At 48.8% G+C, this 20915-nt stretch overlaps 1 protein-coding gene across 2 annotated transcripts in view; it reads left to right on the top strand.

The window, feature by feature from the left end:
* The window catches only part of TRIP4 (thyroid hormone receptor interactor 4), a 33670-nt gene that overhangs the window by 6248 nt on the left and 6507 nt on the right, over positions 1 to 20915 (top strand). For both annotated transcript variants that reach the window (XM_054215564.1, XM_054215566.1), the window contains exons 6-11: positions 1665 to 1794; positions 2106 to 2321; positions 2855 to 2981; positions 3720 to 3907; positions 4993 to 5117; positions 5860 to 5951. In XM_054215564.1, the coding sequence (XP_054071539.1) occupies positions 1665 to 1794; positions 2106 to 2321; positions 2855 to 2981; positions 3720 to 3907; positions 4993 to 5117; positions 5860 to 5951 (878 nt within the window). The remainder of the gene's footprint in view (positions 1 to 1664; positions 1795 to 2105; positions 2322 to 2854; positions 2982 to 3719; positions 3908 to 4992; positions 5118 to 5859; positions 5952 to 20915) is intronic.

Genomic DNA, 20915 nt, shown 5'->3' with positions numbered 1-20915 from the left:
GTCTTAGGTCCATTCATCCAAATTCTAAAGAATTACTGGTAAAGTCTAAAGGTAATTCTGTCTTGGCAGCTGACACCTGAATGTTTCTCTGGGATGTAAATTGCCAGGACATTTTGTGAACTTTATTTGCTTCAGAATTTACTGGGCTTGTTGCTGCATGGTGTGTGTGGTGGGCACTGAAAGGATGGCTGGGAAGTCAGCTCCTTGGATCCTCTTAGCAAGCCCTCGGCAGCATTTGTGACCTTCAACAGAGGTGATAACTGTGAGTGTCAAATGGCAGCGTATAATGTCCTTAGCCAGAGGCTCGTTAGGCATTCCTGAATCAATCACATGAACTGGATCATTGTAGCAGTCCTTGAAAATTAGGATAAGTCTCATGTGGAATGTGTGCTTTGGAAGATGAAGTGCTGCTATCTGATTTGCTGGGTCTAGAGAGGTGGTGGTTAATATTTTCTGATGACTCTTCTTGTCTAACGCTTATCTTGGGAGCTAAAAATAGGAACAGAGCCAAGGAAAGCAAGAGGAAATAATACCCAGTCTCCCAGCGAAGACCTGTGCGTTATGGGGATGTTTGTCTGAATTTAGCTGAAATATAGCCAAGGTCACAGTGTTCTTGGTTGAAAAATACACTTTGCTGAAGAACTGGGGAAATATTTACTCTGGGTCTCAGTGTCAACTTCTCTTTAGAGCTGCTGAGATGGCAGGAGGTCCCATGAGTCCTTGAGAGTAACAGCTGATCACAAAGTTGGTCTGTTTATAATCTTCCTGTAGAAATTCTGATGTACTTCAGGATCCCCTTTTCTTACCCATTTTATTGGTTTTCCCTTCTGCCCCTGCCAGCTCTCGTGTTGTGCGTTATCTGTGTAGGTGAAAGCTAAAACGTGGTTAACTATTTGTCTGGGGAGTGAAAAAATGTGGATCGGCAACGACAGGGAAGTACAGGGATTTTGTTTCCCTGAAATGAAGGCATTAGCGTGCATGATGTCTTCTGTGAAATACATTGGTCTGTTCCATTGTGCCTTCCATGCAAACCTTTCCCCCCGCTGCCCCGCTTTTTGTTTGTTTGGTTTTTGGCCCCTTGCCAGAAACAGTAGGAAAGAAGAGGTCATTTTGGGGAATAGATTTCTCCATCTCTAGCAATAGCTGGTATGAAAATCCTGCTGAGGTGTGGTGGGGGAGGATTTCATTTGTGAGAGGTTCATACCGCAGCAGGTGGAAGGCTTGCTCTGTGCGTAACTGGCAATTGTCAGTGATCTGTCGTGACCAAGGGTCTCTTTGTGAAGGTAACAACACTTGTGAGAGAATTTGGCTTTTAGGAGGGGACTCAAGGCCTGCGTATGGTGATGGGTGGAATTTGGACTGCACAAATTGTTAGGGAAGGGTGAAGGAGAATCAAAGACCTTCTCTCTAAACGCTACCTAGATGTTGTCATTGTAGTATTTAAATACTACTCCCTCCTCCCCCTTGAAGGAGGGAGTCTGTGAAAGGGGCTAGAGGGAAAATCAGGGCTTGAACCTGGTTTGGAAAGGTGCTGATTGTGGTGCAAAGTTCTTCTTTCAGCTCCTTAAATGGCCTTTGTTTTAGGGGGCATTTCTGCAGCCAGGCCCACCAAGACTGGGCTTTAAACAACTGACTGTTGAGCTGTGATTTGTTTTCTGTCTCAGGTGCTGAAAATTCGGGGAATTTGGATGCTATAAGCAAAGACTTACTGCCTCGACAAGAAGCTAGACTCAAAGCAGGCCTGGAGATGGCTGTGAAACACAAAGACAAGTTGTTGGAATTTGACAGGACAAGGTAAGGTACTAACTGTGAGGCTATTGTGAAATACCATAAATTATCTGGCAGGCTAAGCTGCCTTTAACGGAAATGTTAGAGAGTTCTTCTAAAATTTAGGCTGTAGCTACAGACAGCTTAACATTGGCATTTGGTGGAACAAAAGTGAACCCCTTGAATGGGTCCCGTTTGGATGTCCTTGCTTTGTGTCCCTGACAGTCAGCTCTAGAGGGAGCACAAGGGAGCCGGTAGGAAGACAGGTTTGGGGCCGGCAGCGCTCTGTGACTCTCCTGCTGTGCTCGTCTTCTATTCTTGTGGTTGTTTCTCACCAGTGTGCGCCGAACCCAGGTCATTGATGATGAATCAGATTACTTTGCCACGGACTCCAACCAGTGGCTCTCCAAGCAGGAAAGGGAGGCCCTCCAGAAGAGAGAGCAGGAGCTGCGGGAGCTGCGTCACGCCTCTCGGCTTGCCAAAAAAATCACCATTGACTTTGCTGGCAGACAGATCCTGGAAGAAGACAACAGCATGGCTGAATACCACAGCAAGTGAGTGAGAACTGGCAGTGTGAAGGCATCCCTGAGAACAGAGAGGTGACAATCATTATGGATAGTGGTCTGGCTGAATCTGGAAGAGCAAGTGTAAGGAAAGCTGAGCAAGCTGACCCCCTGAAGGGCACTTCGGACACTAGGATGCAGTTTTACATCTTTTTCTTCCTTGAGGGTCTTTTTGGCTTGCAGCATACTGTCTCTTTCAGCACAACTCTGCCGAGACCCCCCTCCGAAGCCCAACTGTGCAAAGCTTGCATGGGGTTTCAGTAGCTGGCATGTCTGTTAAAGAGAAAGCTGCCCTGGAAAGAGATGTTGCAGAAGGCCTCTCTCGACAGAACCAATTCATCTCAAATTCAGACAGTTTCTACAGTAGAGTGACTGTTCAAATTAGGAATCAGACCTGGCAAGGAATTCGTTTAACTGGGGGAGGTGGTTAAAAAATGCTTTGGGTCAGAAGTGTTTGTGTAGGGAGAAGGGAGACGTTGCCGAGGGAAGCAGGGAATTTTCATGCCTCTTGTTTGTGCTTGCAGACTGGATGAAACCATTGAAGCCATTAATTGTGGCACGCTGAGCCAGCCAGCTGGGAGCCCAGACACAAAGATGACTCTGAATTCTGGTGTTTTAGTGAATCCCCATCTTCTCCAGCCTGCTCCTTTGGTCAGTATGGGTTGAATGATTTCTACCAGAATAATGACTAACTTTGGGATAGTTGAGCTCAAGAATTGTGAATTCTACCATGTTTGTGGTACCTCTTTCCTCCCCTGTGTCTGAGAGATCCTCTTTAGCCATCTGAGTTGGGGACAGAAAAGGTTTGCCAATGCCCTGCTCTGTTTCCTGCTCTTGGGAGGTTTGGTTTATCTGGGTTTTAGTCTCCTGCCTCTTTTTCAGGAACTTGGAAGAATTTCTGAGAGCCAGCCTAAGATTGTGTTGCTTTTTCAGCTCTATTTATGAAGCCTTTTCTGCTAGATTTGCAATTTCTAAAGAGCATAATCTCTACCTTCCAATTCCACTGCAATTGTGGTGGTGCATGAGAAGCATTTGGAGGTTGGATGATTCCCAGTTTTGAGTGTTGATGGCTGTGAATATGCTTTGAAAATTGTGCCTTCCTGTGAATACTGTGAAACACCAGCAGATAGGTTTGTTCTTTACATCCGTAATTTAGCTGTGATGCATAGAAAGGAAAAGCCACGCAGAGCAGAGCATGACCTTGCTTTTCCTCCTGCCAGAGTATTGCATGTAAGTGCAGTGAGCTTGCAAGGAGGGAATTGTGACCCCAATAAGAGTAATACCTCTGTCCTTAAATGAAGGAAAACTTCAAATAGGATTTGCACTTGGTATACATTTTTTCCTAGAGAGGTGCTAACCTTTTTCTTATTTCTTTTGAACGCTCTGAAGTGGGTGGACCAAACTGGTTTGCTCCCGCACAGGAAAGCCATCCATTCCATGGACGCTGGAAATGAGTCTGGCTCGGAGCGGAACAGGTTGCGGATTCAGGATCGAGAGTTGCAGGAGATCTCAGATGATGGCTGGTGCCTCAGCATGCACCAGCCTTGGGCTTCCTTGCTCGTAAGAGGAATCAAAAGGTACAGGTGTGGCCTGAACTGTGATGTATCCTGGTCAGCTCTTGCTTTGTAGGCGAGATGGGAAGTTGTGCTCCTCAGAGGACCTCTGTGGACTCGCTTGCATTGTACAGTGACTAATACCTACTGGTAGCTCCACGTTTGGAAGCCATGCTTCCTCATCCACTGTACTGATGGTTTGAGAAGCTTGTGAGTCCAGTTTTCATGAAAGTAGCTAACCTGGAAGGTAGAAGTTTCTTCACAGTGGGTAAATGTAGAGAAAGGCCAAGATTTCTGCACTGTAGTCACAGTGTGCCTTTCTGAAAGGCAAATAAGATGAAAATGTGAAGTATGTTCTTCTGTTCTTTTTGTCCATCATAAAGATGCCAACAGTGGCACCCGGCTTTGTTTAAAAAAGCCAATCACATGCACCCACCCCTTGCTGCCACCTTCCCCCTCTGGGCTAGGAATTGGGTTGCAAAGAGAAGCGCCTTCAGCGCAGCATCCCGGATGTGTTAATTCACCTTTCCAACCACTAACAGAACAAAGAGTCTTCTTTAGCCTTTTTTTTCCTTTCCTTCACAGAATTGTTCATTTTAGAGAGCAAAGCTTTTTCACTTCCCGACCTAAAGATGCTGTAAATCTTAATGTGCCCCGGCTTCTGCATCCAAGTAGTCTGGGGCTGCTGTCAGCTGCTCTGATACAGCTGCAGCATTGATGCCTGAGCTGCAGCTAACGACCGCTTCATACAGATGCGTAGTCCGTTATTAGTCCCTAGATTGCATGCTTACTGTGCGTAACTTTTTGAGCTTGTAAGGGAATTGTATGAGCAGGTTGTCTTACACGTGTGTTGGGCATGCTGCTGTACTTGGAGGGGACTGATGTCCTTTTTTGCTGCTGCTCTAAAGCAGTGAGGACATACTCTGCTTGTGGCGTTATTTCTTGCCCATCTCAGCTTTTCTCTGTAGTGCTGACACATTGCTCGAGTTTAAATAGTGAGGGCAAAGCTTAGCAGCAGGAATTGTGTAGCAAAACGTTCTATTGAAAAATCTGTCTGTGTGGGTGCTTTCTACTGAAATGTAAGTCCTAAATCCTCCTTTATTCTCTAGGGTGGAGGGCAGGACCTGGTACACATCTCATAGAGGGCGGTTATGGATTGCAGCTACTGCTAAAAGACCTTCCCCTCAGGAAATCTCTGAACTGGAGACCACCTACAGAATGCTGCTCCAGAAAGGTGAACTTCTCTCCTTGAATCTTTGTATTATTTGATACATTGAGCCACATAATGAGCAGTGTCAGAAAGGCTCCTCTGCTGAGTGGTTATTGCTGCTTCGCTTTTTAACCTTCTGTTCTTGAAATTCTCTTCATCCTCTCTACGTTTTGTCAGCCAAATGGCTGTGGTGGCAGACTTTAACTCCATTCTTTAGCTGGTCACGTTCTCCAAGCACAAACACCATCGAATTGCACCTGACTTCCGTGATAGCTTTTGACAGCAAAGGACTTCATTTTGTTCTTGGCTCAAGCAACAAGCTATCGAGTGTGTGCTTGCGTGAAGAGCTGGTGGTTGTGAAGAGCTGCAGTTTCTTGGGAAGAAGTTATTCACTCCTGTGGGTAGGAGGGTGCTGGTGGCTGGGCTGTACGCCTCTTTGTGCTGTGTTCCTGCACATCATCCAGCTTAAGTGCCATACAGCAGGATTGTCTGCTCCCTCATCGGGGCAAGAAGCTCTTCCTGCACTGTATGTTCCTCTCTCAGAAGCTAAGCAGGGAAAGGTGTATATATAATTAAATCTCCCAACCTTAGTCCTGTCATGGTGAAGATCCTGAGCTGGAAAAAGGGTGTTAAAATTGCTGTGTGTTTTCTTGTGCCTCAAAAAGTAGAAGTGCATGGTGGGAGGGAAAAGCACCTGGGGGTTAGAAGACCCCAGCTACGTGTGTGGGGATGTGAGACCACTTATGAGATGTTTCTTTTGATGCAGATGTGGAATTTCCAAACGATTATCCCTCAGGGTGCCTCCTAGGCTGTGTGGACGTGACCGATTGTTTATCACAAGAGCAGTTTAGTGAGCAGGTGAGTACAGCAAATAAACCTTTACAAACTTGCATTAGCCAGCAAACTTTTAAAGTAGTATATCTCGCCTCCATGACGTGGTCTAGAGAAGACATCGAATGGAGATTTTAGACTGCAATGGGAGAAGACACAACTACTGTGTGGTCTTGTACGGCTAGAAAGAGAATGTACCAAGCAAATGTATTTCAGCAGTGATGGAAGGGAGCAGTGGGCTAACACAGGCTAACTCCATCGTCAGCTTCTCTGGCAGTGAGGTAGTTTGGTTGAAACTAGTTTCTTACATGCTCTGAAACTCTTTTCAATAAGGACTCACGCCTGTTTAATTAAACTAATGCTGGCTTGAGAGACCGTTCTGCAAGGGCTCGTGACAGCCGTTGCTTCTTTTGCTGCACGGACAGATGTGCACCAGGATGCTGTGGCTGGGCTGGACTGTGGAAGACAGGAACTTGCAGTGTGTTGGTGTTGCATTTCTGGTGTTCATCCTCATTTGGCAAACTCGGGAGCTTACATCTTACCTCAATGTGGATTCTAAAGCGCTGATTGCTCTTGAAACTTCATGGGAGTCCTAATAGAAAGAGTTGCTCTGAGTTTTGCCCAGCCAGGCAGCAATCTTTTGCTACTTCTGTGTATAACTATGCTGATCTTCCTACCTCAGGAAGGACTTTGGAAGGGTCTAGTACCTATTTGGCTGCTTTTGGAGTGCAGCAAACAACTCCCTGAGCACAGCCTGCAGAGACTTTGCAGTTGTTGCAGAGATTTGTGTGGTAGAGGATGTGAAGGGACGTGGAAACTCAAAATAAGGCGTGGAAATGTGGAGAAACTCTGCATCGATGGTAGTAGTGTGCTATGGGACCTTGTCCCTGCCCTGTGGTACCAGCAGGATCAGCTACTCTGGAGTGGGTATCTTGGCCCAAGCAGGGGCATCTAGGTCTGTAGCTGCTGGAACTGCCTGGTGCTTATTCCTGGAGCTGGAGGTCACAGTGGCCTCATTGGTGAGAGTTGTGTGCTGGCTGGAACACCGAGTCACCAGGAGAAGAAACTGTGAGAGGAGGTGAGCACCCTCCCACTGGGGAGGATGGACAGGAGAGCCACAGGGTCTTCATGGAGACCCTGCAGAGAGGACATCCAGAGCCCCTGTATACAGGGAAGGAGGGACAGCTGGAGATCATAATGGATCAAGACTCCCAAGGAAGTCAAGAGATGTTTGAGTGGCCTTTTCCTGAATGAGGCAGGTGATTTGGTGACCAGGGACACAGATAAGGTTGAGGTACTGAGGCCTTCTTCGCCTCAGGCTCCCCCAACAGGATCTCCCAGAGGTCTCGTGCCTAGAGGCAGGGCTCAAGCAGGAGAGGGACTACCTGTAGGGAAGGCAGATTGAATCAGGAATCTTTTGAGAAGTCTCAACCCATACAAGTCCATGGGTGCTGATGATGTGCATCCAAATGTGCTGAGTGTGTTGGCAGATGTCTTTGTGAGGCCACTCTTACCTTGGAAAGATTATGGAGGTCAGGAGAGGAGCCTGATAACTGTAGAAAGGTGACTATTACATCCATCTTTGAAAAGGGAAGGAAGGATGATCCTGGACACTTCAGGCCAGTTGGCTTCACTTTCGTCTCTGGGAAATTCATAGAGCAATTCCTCTTGGAAGCCAATTTTAGGCACATGGAGGAGGAGGACACTGGGAATAGCCAGTGTGGATTTACCTAGGGGTAAAATCATGCTTGACTAAGCTGATTACCTTTTGTGATACAGTAGTTAGTGTGGTGAATTTCTTTTACTTTGTATTTAGCAAGGCTTTTAGCTTGGTCTCCTACAGCACGCATGCATCCAAGTTGAGTCACTATAGTCTGGGTGGGTGGACTAACGCTGATAACTGGCTGGGTCACTCGGATTCAAAGTGCTATGGTGGTTACCTTGTAATCTCCTCGGAGGCTTATTGCAGATGGTGTTCCTCGGGGATTTTTCCTTGAACTTATTTTCCTTGAACTTTACCTCGAACTGCTCAGCAGCTGGGCTGCCATTCAGAGGAACCTAAATAGGCGGGAGGCAAAGGGCTGACATGATCTTCCTGAAGGCCCAACGCCAGACCCTGTACCTGGGGTGGACTAAGCCCTGCTTTGGTGCTGGGGAGTGGCTCTGCTGGAGGTGCTGGGGATCTTGGCAGCCAGTGAGCTGAATGGGAGCCCTCGCAGGAAGGAGGGCTGGCGGCATGACAGCCCAGTATGGCCAGTGGAAGTGGTTATTCCTCTTTGCTCAGCATTGGTAAAACCACATCTAGAATACCGTGGTCGTAAGACAGATGCTGATAATCTGTAGTGAGTCCAGTGGAGGCCACCAGGATGACAGGGGGCTGGAGCATGTGCCTGGTGAAGAGAGGCTGGAGAAGAAGAGAGACCTTCTACTTTCTGCAAGGAGCTTATAGAGAGACAGAGCCAGGCCCTTTGCTGATGTACACAGCAGGAGGATGAGAGACAATGGTCATAAATTGAAAGAAAGGTTTCGGTGTGACCTAAGAAAAAAAATTTCCCAGTGAGGACAGCTGAGCACTGGAGCAGGCACTGCCCAGAGGGGTTGTGCAGTCTCCACCTGTGAATATTTTCGAGACCTGACAGGACTAAGACTTGAGCACCCTCACCTGAATTCAGTGTCGACTTTGCTTTGATGGGGAGGTTGGACTAGAGACCTCCTGAGGTCTGAGTCTGTGATGCTGTGACTGACTCCAGGCCTAAAATTTGGAGTGGTGGCTTTCCTCAGGGTGTGTTTTCTTCACTTAAAAAGCCTGTGGTTGGTACCAAGCACAGCACAGCTGTTCTCGATACCGTTTCATGTCTAGTCGCTCCACTGCTCCTTGTGGGCAGGTCTTGGTCTTATGGGAAACACCAGACCATGTAGGGCTTGATAGTGAACCAAGACCATCTTATGAGATGAAAGAAAAGGATTCCTTGGGACAGAGGAGGAGGCCACACCAGGCTTATGGACATCGTCTTGCCATGAAGAATTCGAGAAGCATCAGCAGCTGGGGGCTGTTTCTTACAAAGTGCACTTCTGGCTTTCACAAACCCTGTGAGGTTTTTTAGCAGAGAGAGATGCCTGGAAACTGGAGATGAAGAGAATATTTCTCATGAGGTTGCGTCTCTTCTCAGTCGTGGGCAGAATGGGGAGAGGTTGGAATACGAGCAGCAGAGGGAGCTTTGGGACTGGAATACACTGAAATCTGCAGCAGTGTTTGGCCTTGTATGGGAGCAAGCCTTGGGAGACAGAAGAGGAAAGGACACTGAGGTGGGTGTAGGGTTTTTTTTTTCCTGTAGCATCCACTGATTTACACTGGTTTCAAATGGAGAATCTTGCCTTCTTCGTGGTGGAAAGATACGTCTCTCGCAAGTACTTTTCTGCCCCTAACAATTCCCCCTCTTCCTTTGTGAGTATGTTTTTCAGGCATTGCTAAAATGGCTGTGACAGCTTCTGAAAATTGAGCTGTAGGTAACTAGCTTTTAATCTTCCCATAGAGGAGCCTCACAATTAGCTCTGCTCTCTATAAATTCCCCCCAGTTCGGTGGAACCGCTTGGCTGCAGAGACACTGGGGGAAGAGTAGTGTATTTCAGGAGCGCTGTTATCAGACCTATTGGTGAGAGATTTACCTCTCTTCTCAATGCCATGATGCCGTGGCACATGCAAGTATACATCTCACTGGCTTTTTGCTGCTCCCATATTGTAAACTATTTATAATTCCTAATTTGTTGCCTTTTTACAGTGATCCATTTTTTCCCATGATTGCTTTATGTGGCGTTTGTTTCCCTAGCTGCTAAGGTTGAATTAAGAGATCTGAGTGTCCTTCTAAAGCTGGTTTATGAGGAAATGTATGTTTTTCTGGACTATTGTGAGCAGCAAGAGCATCCGAAGGAAGCTGAGATTAATTTAATTGCAAGTGCTAGTAGGACGAAACAGCGTGCAGCGCCAGCTCAGAGATCCGAGTTGGATCTTGCTGGGAGCAGGAAATCCCTGTTGCTTATGCTGATGATTCAGCCCAGGTTCATCAGCCACCGGCACCAAAGCCACTTGTCAGCAGTGTAATCCAGACGTTTCTTGGTGTGCAAAGACTCCTCCTCGCTTCAGAGGCAGAGGGAAAGGAAGATGATGTGTTTTCGCCACTTGTGGCGTACAAAAAACATAGAATGTTTTCTAAAGATCTGCAGTGTATTAGCAAGTAAGGTAACGTGGTGCAGCAGCAGAGACCTCTCGGAGATTAAGCCACCATGGAGCTCTTTTCAGGCACTGTGCTTTGACTCACACCTCTCCTCACCAATTCGTGTTTGAAGCTTCTGCGTTTTCCGGAAGAAATCATTTCACAAGTGCAGGGCAAGCCAGGTTTGCAGGTTATACCCACCACCTGAAGACGAGATAGTTCCCCGTCCTGCTCATTGCCTTCTGATGGTGGCCCTGCCTTTTTCAGCAGCTGCAGAAGTTTGTTTTGACTCTCTGTTGTGACCATTCATTCCCATAGGCAAGGGAGATTCTTCCTGGTCTGTCTCCCCTGCGACTTTTCTATTATTTCTGTGTCTTTTTGGTGCTGTCATCCTCTCCCTATTTAGTACCGTCTGCAGATTTAATTTCCTTGCTGTTTGCATCCTCTCTCAGGTTGCTAATGAAGATGTTAGTGGCACCCTGCTGGTATTTTTCTATCATTATCCTCATTTAATATATTTTTTTACACTTGTGCTCAAAAAACAACATCAAGCGACGATGCCCTGTTTCACCGTCTGCTGCACCGGCAGACTCAGACCGAGTCCCTGCCCCAAGAGCTTGCATTATTATTAGGGACTGGTTATTTATCTGCATTATTTATCTGTAAGATGGCCTTGCGTCACCCCTTCAGAGGGGTCAATCTTGCAGCTCTGCCCTGCGTACAGTTTTTGAAGACCGATTGAGGTTGTTGAAGTGGTTTGCAGATCCGCAAGAGCCATGCGAGAAGTGATGACAGAACAGGATCTTGTTACGCAGTAGCTGGCAGGGAGCAGAGGAAGAGCAGAGCAGAGATGTCCTTGTGATTAAAATCAGTATCACATCGGATGACATTGCCCTAGTCCCAGTTGTGCTACTTATTGCATGAACTAGTTAAATCCGTTCCTCTGGGTCTCCTTCCCACGTGGAAAATAAAGCTGTGCTTCCCTGTCAGAGGTTATGTATGCCTAATGTTACTGCTCAAAGCTGGGATCTTTGGATGGAAGCTGCTCTAGGAGCAGAAGTTACTATCAGGTAGGGAAGTCCATCCAGGGTACCAAGTGTCCCCTGCTTTGTTCGCAGGGGCCTGAAGCAAAAGCTGCTTTCTGAACTCGGCCTCGCTGCTGTGGGCGGGTGGTTGGCTGGTGCCCGGAGCTCCCTCTACGCGGCTCTTAAATCTCAGCATTTCCAGTTGAGCTTTGCACATCTTACACCTCCTCGAAGCGCGTTCTGGGCTCGTTTCCTTCTCTTCATGGCAGCCGCCCAAAAAGCCTCGGTCAAGACCAGAATGATCCCTTTGTTATGCTTTTTGTCGCTAAAGGTGACCTGGAAACTTTTTTCTTTTTTCCCCCATCGAGATCTGAGCACTGACGACGGCTTTTCCTTGCTCCGGGGCTGACGTCACCGACACCTTGAGCAGAGCAAGGAGCTGCCTTTCTTTTCCTGCGTGAGGTGTCGGTGACTTCAGCAGCGCTCGCTGGGGAAACATGGGATGGTGCAGGCAGGGCTTGGCCAGAGTCTAAAGCAAGCAGGGAACTATTTACATTTATGCTGTTTTAATGTGCTCTGAAGTCCGTGTTCATTTTGCTAATGACTTTGATCCGAGAGACTATTACTTTAACTGGGAAAAGAACATTTCCGCTGCTGTTATTTTAGTAGTTGATAGGTGTGTTTGGACTTATTTAGAATGCAAGCTCACACACATGCCGATATCTAGATGTAGCTATTATCTCAGGTTGAAATATTGGGTAATTATGTTTGACGGGAGTAAAGTGTTTATTTTTCATTTGTAGGTGATCGCTTAGTGTCCTAAATCTGCACAAGGGAACACGTCTAAGCTATTTTTGGGCCACGAGATTGCAACTATCATTTAAATAGGCTCCATCCTTCCTTCTCAGGAAATTTGTGTTTAATCTCTTGCCCTCCTCTTGCCTCCCTTGTGAAAATAACGGCAAAAAAATGAGACTTGTACACGAAGCATACAGGACTTGCTTTAAATTCTCAAAGAAATGTGAAGAAGAAGGGTAGAAATTGCCTATATTTAGATTCCAGAAGGTGCCTGTTTAGATTATCTCCAAATAAAGGAACAATGGCCCGCTGGTAATATTTTCCTAAGAAAGAAGTTAATGAGAGGAAGAAACACAAACGTATACATTAACGTCTACTTTGAAGAACAGTATAAATACGTAGAGACTTTTTACGAGGACCTTCTCCCCAAAGTAAAGGTTTCCTAGTGCAGGCTCGGAGCGAGACAAATGCTGGTTTGTGCGATGCTGTGGCTGTCCTGGCACCTTCGCTCACCCCCCACCAGCGGGATATTTACCTTCTCATTCCTGAGGTTTAGTTATTGCATCTCTACCAATGAATGATTTTTAGTGGGGGTTTGAAGGCTAGATCAGATATCCTTCCTTCTGCAGCAATCTCGGTGACTGTTAATGATTGCAACCGACGAAAGGCCTTTGAACTTTACAGGTCCCCAAATTCTCCTAAGCTGAATTTGTCTTTTGCATGTAGCCTAATGCCAGATCAAGGAGTATTAGGCATTAGTCTGGCTTGTGGGGTGGTGCATCTTTTTATTCGGTTTCTCACCGCATAAAGCCCCCCTGGTTTGTGGTTCTAGGAGCAGAGCGGAGCAGGCGTGCAGCTGGTTTGGATTATAGACGGTAAGAGATGGGGGAGTTTTTCCTTATGTGAAGTGCTTTGGTTTTCATCAGAGACTCTTCTAAGGCTCCAGCTGCCTTGCATAAGCCAGCAGGTTTACTGAGGCCACTGCTCAGTCTGTTAAGATGAAGGAGAGATTGTCACTTGATGATGATTAATTTAGGAATGCATTAACATGCCAAAGAAATCGAATGATAGAGGCTAGCTTGCCCTCTCCTCTGGTTTCCTAGACCCTAGGGAAAAAACGAAGCCAAGGCTGAAGCATATGACTTAATTAATGATGACTGTGGACTTAGCCTCTGCTACCATTTCAGCAAACTAGGCAGTGGTGTGGGGTTTTTTTTTTTCCTCCTTTCAGATGTGGTCACTGATACTTGCTGCCTTCTTGCTGTTTGGTGTTTTATTTAATGCTAAAACCAAGGGTTAGATAAAATTGACCTTGGGCCTGGCTGCTGCTCAGGTGCCCCATGCTCTCACCGTCCGGTTGTAGCTCCATCAGGTTGAGCCGTGACCACCCCTTAGGTGGTGACCCCAAATGACAGAGGAGCTGGCAGCTATGGAATATGGCCGCTGTGGTAAATGTACAAGTGGCCAAGAACTTTGCTTGCTTAAGCTTTCCTCACCGTGTCATCAATTTCATAACCCCAGACAGACCGGTCGCTCAGATGCATATCCTGGTTCTGCCGTGCGTTGGGCCGTGAGAAATCCCATCACGTTGGTGGGATTGAATCAATAGCTGGAAGCAGCCGCCAGCGTCACGCCTCCTCGGGGAGTAGCAGCAAGGGTCAGCGTGGGGAGTGGTGGCTGCTGAAGTAAACCAGGGCAGGGACGCAGATGCCTTATCTGCGCAGGGCTGTGTCCACCAAAGTTAGGTTTTTTTCCCTGAAGTTCAGCTGATCTTGGTCACCTGCTGCGCTTGGCTGCGCCATTTTTACCCCTTTGCTTTGCAACTCTGATTTACGAAAGGACTTTAAGAAGCTGGCTGGTGTTGTTTGGCTGTATCTAGCAGGGTGCAGGCGCTCTGAGCTGCTTGAGCCAGAAGCAGGTGCCGTGGTTTCCCGTCATCTCCTTGTCCCCGTCACCTCTTTCCTCCTCCTTGCCAGGTCTCATCCGACAGCGCGGGTGGTGGGGCTGCGTTGCAGCTGAGGTTAGCCCTGCCTCCGCTGTCCCTTGGCACAGGAGGATGAAAACGGCTCTTTCAGCTGAGCCTAGTACACTACCGAATATTTTTCCGAGTCCACCCAGTTTCCCCCAAGAGTCATCAGGCACTCCATAAACATCTCAAGCCCTTTTTGCGCTGCTTGTAGGGTTTACCATGGGTGGGTGTTTTCTCAGGTTGGGATTTGAGCCGCAGAAGGGTGTTGGTGGCTGTAGGTCCTGCGACGCCGGTTCGGGGAGGGCAAAGGGGGTGCGTCGTGCGCCGTGTTTGCTGGCAATGCCGAGTCCTCCAGGTCTCCTTGCAGGCCATAGCCCTGGCAGACTGCTCAGCATTTTAAAATCCGTGTGCACCAGCACAAGTTTGAATATTAAATCTACATTTCAAAGTCCTGTTATTACGTTTTAATTGCTTCCCCTGCCCTTTGAATCAAAGTACAGCTTGTGGTGTAGGAACATGACGAGAGCCGGGCTCGAGGCTGGGAGGCGGAGAACACCCACCGGATGGATCCGACTGGCTGGGGGAAGGATCCTGCGGCGATCCCAGCCTGCTGCGTCTGGATCTGGTTGCGTACCAGCTAAGCATGCGAGGGGCAGAGCAGGCAAGGAGTGACAGGCATCGTTGTGGGAAGAAGGGGAAAGGAAGGCAGGCTAGCAAAATGCCTCGCGCATCCTCGCGAAGGGAGCCTATGCCAGCACATGATCTGCCAGCAGCAGATGTAAGCTCTCAAAAACAGCAGGGAGGATGTTGACTGCAACAATGCATCAAGGCTGCGGTTTGTAACCTCAATAGTAAGGCAGTTAACTTTTTTTTTTTTTTTTAACAAAGACATTTTGATTGCCAAATCCATAACCATTAGCAGCTGTGGTTTCGAGCTGTTCCTTCCTCACACGTTGCAGTCTAGACCTGACAGGCTTTCAAACAAAAGTTTGGCTGCCGGCTTTTGTTTGTGTTTCTTTGCAATCCTGCTTTTTTTCTTTTTACCCATTCTGTTGATTCGGATTGAACATCAGCGGGTATCCCTTTTCTAACCCAGCTTCCATGGAGCAGCTCCTCAGCATCCATGTGGCCATCTTCTGTGGCCAAGGGCAGCGCGTGGAGTTCCTCGGATGCATGTTCGCAAGGCTGCAGTACTGGATGTTTCTGCCTCAGGCTAGAAAATTTGGCATTTCTAGAAAGTTGGATCTGCTTTGGGGTTTCTGTTTAGGAAAATGTTATGTTTCTCACAGGCCAAAGGCTGGTTGGCCTGTGCTAAGGCAGAGGGAACGGGTCCTTAAAAGATGGTGCTTGAAAACGTGCTCAAAGTTGAAAGTGTGATGTGAGACCATGTCATGAGGGAGATCAAACCTCAAAGTGAAGCACTTGGTGCTCTGCAAGCTCTTTCCAAAACTGAGTCAGGAGAGGGTGACACAGAGCAGTGGCAAACCTGGATCTCAGGCGATGGCTCCTGTTGCCAGTCAGGTGTCACCCTTGGGCGGACATGCCCTGGAGCACTTCGGGCTGAAGGCTTGGTTGGGAGATTGGCTAGGCAATCCCCAGCAGTGGATGTCCTTGTAAAGGGGTGGTGGAGACCAATGCTATTAGAACAACAGACGGGGAAACGATACTTCAACACCACTCTCCTTGGAAAAGCGACAAGGACGGATGCTGCTTGGGCACAGCAGTTCTCGAAGCCTGGCCCTGCAAACTGTGAGAAGGGTGGGATTTTTTTTTTTTCCTCTTCATATTAAATAACTCCGGCCTGCAGATGGACTGCAGAGCCGATAACTGAGCTTCAAGTGCTGGATCGGTTTTGGCTGCAGCTGCGCTCGGGCAGCTCCGTGGGGTGTCTGCAGGCAGGAACCAGGGTTATTGCTGGTGGTGGTCGAACTGGAACTGGGGAGTTTGCAGCACCCACAACTGGATAAGCATCATCTCTCTCACTTTCAAGGGCTCCATTTCTCCTGCATCCATATGTCCGTGTTGCAGGCTCTGCGAATGCCCCTCTTTGGCTGTGGCACCCCTGTTGCTTGCCAGAAACTCCTGACTTTCTTTTCCTCTTTGCAAACCACTAAAGAAACATTTTCTAGCTGGATGGTGAGCAATTTCCCTCCGGAGAGGAGGAGAAAATGGCTGTTTAGTAGTTAATTACCTGTTACGTTAGTCTGACAGCTATGAAGCTTATGAGGCGTGAAAGAGGAGCGGATCCGCCTCCCCCACAAATCACCAGGAAAACCGGGTGAAAGAAGTTGCGCCCGGCTCCCCGGGGGATGCCTCGCATCCCGCTCCTCTCCCTTGCGCGTGGCCAAGGGGCTTCTCACAACGCCCGGGGAAGAGCCCAGTGCGTGTTTTTGCCTGCTGGGGAAAGCTGATTTATTGCCACTGCTGGTTACCGCAGCTCTGCTCTTTCGGAGGGGACGTCTCCGCCAAGATTATTTTTTTTTTTTTTTTTCCCCTTTGAATGCATTTTACGGTGAGCTCTCTTGCCAACACATGGGCTCTGCTTGCTTTTATTCTTTCCAGACAGCGTTGCTTTCCAGCGCTGCCTCTTTTATTTCAAAGCTCTTAGAGAGCAGCGGGGAAATGAAGGCTGGAGCTGGTGTCCTGGCCCAGCGCTGCCTGGCAGAGCGCGCTGTATTTCCCCTGTTGTTCACTGAGCAGGCACGCCAGGAAAATGATTCAACCCTTTCCATTATTAACCTTGCAGAACATCTCAACCACCTCCTCGCTGTTCAGTGCCAGTGCCCCAGGGCCACCCCCCAGCAGCCGTAAGATGGCGAGGATGGTGGCGACCTGCTGAAGAACTACAGGTTCCAGCGTGCAATTCTCCATCACATTCCAGCTAACCAGGATGTGCGCTGGGGCCGGGCAGTCGCGCACGCTTGATGGGCAAGAAGAAGAGCGGAGGAGAGCTCAGGCTGCATTGCAGGGCTCCGTAGGCCAGCCTGTGTAAAGCGCCGGGGCTATTCCCACCCGGTGTTGGCATTTGGTCTCCCGCCCCACGTTTGCTTGTCTCCTTTTGTGTCCAGAGACCTTAATAAGAGTGAAAGATGCTCTTAAAAGATCGCTAACGAAGCTGCTGGGGAGTGTTTTGGCTTTGTGCTGCGCAGAGCCGCTGCTCCATTGCACGCGGTGCCTTTGTTCCTTCCTCGGATGCACTGGAGCAGAGCTCATCTTGTTAGCGATGGTTTGGCACTTCCCCCCCAGCATGTTGTTCTTCAGCTCTTTTGATTCCCCTGCCTTTGGTTCATGGTACTCAGGTTCAAGCAAACGCAGCTTCTCGGGGAGGGGTGGAGAAATCGAGGGGCTCGGGGCAGCCCTCCTCCATGGGTTTTTTTCCAGTGCTGAGATGGAAGAGGGATGAGCTTATGGTCCCCAACCCTGCGTTGTTCCCAGTGATGCTGGGCAAGGCTGCCCAGCCCCCGCATCCCGCTGCAGCCTTTACCCAAATGAGGGAAAAAAATATTTACTTTAACAGATTGGTGGTGGTGGTGGGGGAAAATCGGCAGGATTTTTATTTTTTTCTCTCAAATGTCAGAGAAGGTGGTTTCGTGTCTCTGCTGTCTTGGAGCTGGCTTGTCTCCTCCTTTGCTCTTTTGCTGTGGGCTGTGGAGTGGGGAGGCTGGGCAGCTCTGCTGCTATTTCTGGTGGTGATGAGCTGGTGATGGGAGACACCAGTGATGGTGGAAACAAAGTGTAGGGAACATCCATTAGCAATTATCCCTGCTTGCAGCTTGATTGGGGTGGCTGTTGGGGACATCTGATAGCCACTTAATGTATGTTCAAAGCGGCAGCTCCAGCGAGAGGGCAAATCTGGTGGTCGGTTTTCAGAGGAGCCCAGCGCTCAGCTCCCATTTGCAGCTTGTGCTCAGACGCTACATTTAACCTCGAGCTCTTTCTGCCTGTGTTAAGCTGCCTTGAGATCTGCTTTTCTTGCCACCCCCCCCCAGCTAATCTCTTCACAGCGAGGATCTTACAAACCTGTTAGCAGCAAATTGAAGCCCGACTGGTGCAGTCGCAGAGATGGGATGAGCAAGGAGGGTGGTGGTTGCGCAGACGCCGGTGTGTGGAGAGCCTACGTGGGGTTTTCAACTGTGCGAAGCAGTGGGCTGGAGCAGCAGTTGGTAAAGCCCTGCCGGCTGTTCGCAGCCCACGGAGCCCACCGTCCTCGCAACTGCCTTGTCACAAGCCTGCTACGAGGTGGCAGAAGGTCTGAAAGGAGGCTGAATCTTTTTTTTTTTTTTTACTCTGTAGTTACATTGCATAACCCCTCTCTTTTGAGCTTTCCTGCTCATCTGCAGGATTGGAGGAGGGTGAGTTTTCTCCCTCTTGAGGGACAGCTTGGCCTCTGGACTTTATTTGCTGTAGAGGGCCTTTTTAGCCACCTTCTCCTAAATGCTGAGTTGGGTCCTGCTAGAGGCAATGTCAAAGCCCGGAGTACCGGCACCTGTCTCATTTATACCCTCAAGATTATAGCGATGAGTGCCGTTGAAATTAGGAACATCCCCCATCAGACTCCTGGCTGGGTTTGATTCTCTTGTAGAGAGGGAGCGTCATTTCCCTCTAAATTGACCTTTTATTTTAAAAATTGCTGTTGCAGATCCTCTTTACTGGGGATATGCTCTGTCTTCTCTCTCTGGTACACTAGACGCGGCTTTTGGGCTTTTACTACAAGCCTCAGGTTTGCCAAAGCGCTGATGGGCAGTGGCCACTCTCTGTGGGGTGTAGTAGGTGGCAGTAAATTTGTTCTCCGTCTCCTAAACTTACTGCGTTGCAGACTGTAGAGTCACTCGACTGATGTCTTACAGCAGAAACATTGAGAAATGAGCATTTTACTCGTTAGGTACTTGGGCAACTTTGCAAAATGTAACAGAGGTGATTGTGTTCAGTATCTTGCTGGCAGTGTCTCCTCTGAGAGCGTAAGTCAGCTGAGTAGTTGCCAATGGGAGAAGCATCTTTGGTGCGGGACAGGTGGGTACCGATGTCCTAGTGCTGAACTCAGCTGCAGAAAGAGCTGTAGAGGTGGAGGAGTTCCGCTGTTCAGCCACGCTGCCTGTCCTGATCCTGATGATGATGGGATGAGATAGTGTAGATACAGTCCATAGGTGTCTACAGGCGGCATTGCTCATGGCAATCATGTGTGATGTCGAGAGTGAGCACTGTTTAGGGGACTGAATAGCAACAGGGAGAGATTTTGGGTAGGAAATAGTAACAGCTCCGGTGACCTCTAGGAATGAGGTCTATGGAGGTGGTTTCTAAACAGGTTAAAAATTGGCAGCTAGTTACAGGTGCGCTGGGGAGAGGCTTGGTCCTAGTGATGTGTTGTGTGGCAAAAGCACATCTGACTGTTTCTCTGGTCAGTTTGCATCAAGAGATGCAGCCAGCACATCTAACCGAGGAGTCTCGGTTCTTGCCAGCCCCCGGCCACACGCTCCTACCATTCACTGCTTCACCGGCCCCTTCTTTGAGCAGTTCAGCCCATTAACCCAGCAGAAAACTGACTTTACGCAAAAGCTCCCTAAATTTCTGCAGGATGAATGAGCTGAATTGACTAGTGGAAGGGACCAGGGGAAGAGTGGAGCCATTAGGCTGGCTCAGCCCCAGCTTCTCCGCCTGGGAGCATCTTGTCTCTAGGCAGAGGAAAGGGCTACAGCTCTTTGTCAGCTCCGGCAGGCAGGAATATTCTGCTTTTGTTGTTCACCAGGATGGGATAAGGGCTTTCCGGGGTAGGTACAATAGGAACCCTTAAACGTAGTGGCTTGACGAGGGGCTCCTTCCCTGTCTCCTGGGAGTGTGAATCCAGAGGAAGGACGGAGGCTTTTAAAATGCAGGGCACAGACAGATTTGGCACGTGTACAGAAACGTACCCTGGGAGCGAAGATGAAAGGCTGCGCCGTGGAAGCGTAAACCCAAGTCACAGCTGTGGCATCTGCCTCGGCCTCAGGATCGGATTGAGCTGGAAGCTTTTGGAGCTGAAGGTTTGATCCTGGTTTCGGATGAAAGCTGTCAGTGGAGAAACCAACCTGGTGTCTGGTTTCACTGCTGACACCAGGGTACCCGTTACAGGGGTAGTCCTTGTGTGAGGGCCTGTAAGGTGCGTGAAGGGGGACATGGTGATGTCCAGGTCCACCTAGGAGATGGCAGCTGAGGAGATTTGGGAAGCAGCTGTACTCTGGGTAGCAAGACCTCTAATGGCACACTGGTCCCAGACACGTAACCTGTCTGAACCACGTGTAGTAGAGTGGGGATGGACCACCTCTGTGACAGCCTGGGATGGTGGCTTATGCCCCACTACTTTATGGTGTGACCTTCAGAGGCCGTGCTAGTGTGGGTAAGTCAGGTCCTCTGGCTACGGAGGGGCCACCAGTCACCTGCATGATGCCAAGAGCGATACAGCGTCGCCAGCATTTCGCACTCACCAGGCCTTGGCCAGGAATATTCATATTGGCTCTTTCTAACCTTCCAAGATCCTCCTTCCCTGCAGATGGGAAATCAAAATCCTTGGCATCGGCGTGGAGTGGTGGAAGCAAGTCAAGTAACGTGGCTCAGCCAAAAAAAGAAAGAGGAAGAAACCTGTCCAACCAAGATCGGTACAGCAGGGCATCCGCATGCGATGCAGATCAGTGCGGCTCTTTCTCCCCCGGTGCGGGTGTTGTACAGAGCAGCTAAGTGCACGTACATCTCGCTCTCTTGCTCAGTGAACAGCTCTTACACACTGTTGTAAAATGAGAGGGGTTGGAAACGCTTTCCCCGGTTGATCCAATCCCAGTGTCGGGCTTCTGTAAATCTCCCCTAACCGCTGGCAATGCTGCCAAACCCTGCTACGGCGCAGGGAGAGCGGCTTGCTCCCTGCTCCCCTTTTTGTGCCCAGCTGTTCCAGGGCAAATCCAAACTCATCTTGGCAGGTCGGTGAGAGCTTTTCAAACACTCAGCCTAGGAGTCATTTGTT

The sequence above is a fragment of the Rissa tridactyla genome, chromosome 9 (genome assembly GCF_028500815.1).
Source record: "Rissa tridactyla isolate bRisTri1 chromosome 9, bRisTri1.patW.cur.20221130, whole genome shotgun sequence".
Classification (NCBI taxonomy): domain Eukaryota; kingdom Metazoa; phylum Chordata; class Aves; order Charadriiformes; family Laridae; genus Rissa; species Rissa tridactyla.
Note: the sequence above shows the minus strand (reverse complement) of the source record. Positions and strands in the feature narration are given on the sequence as shown.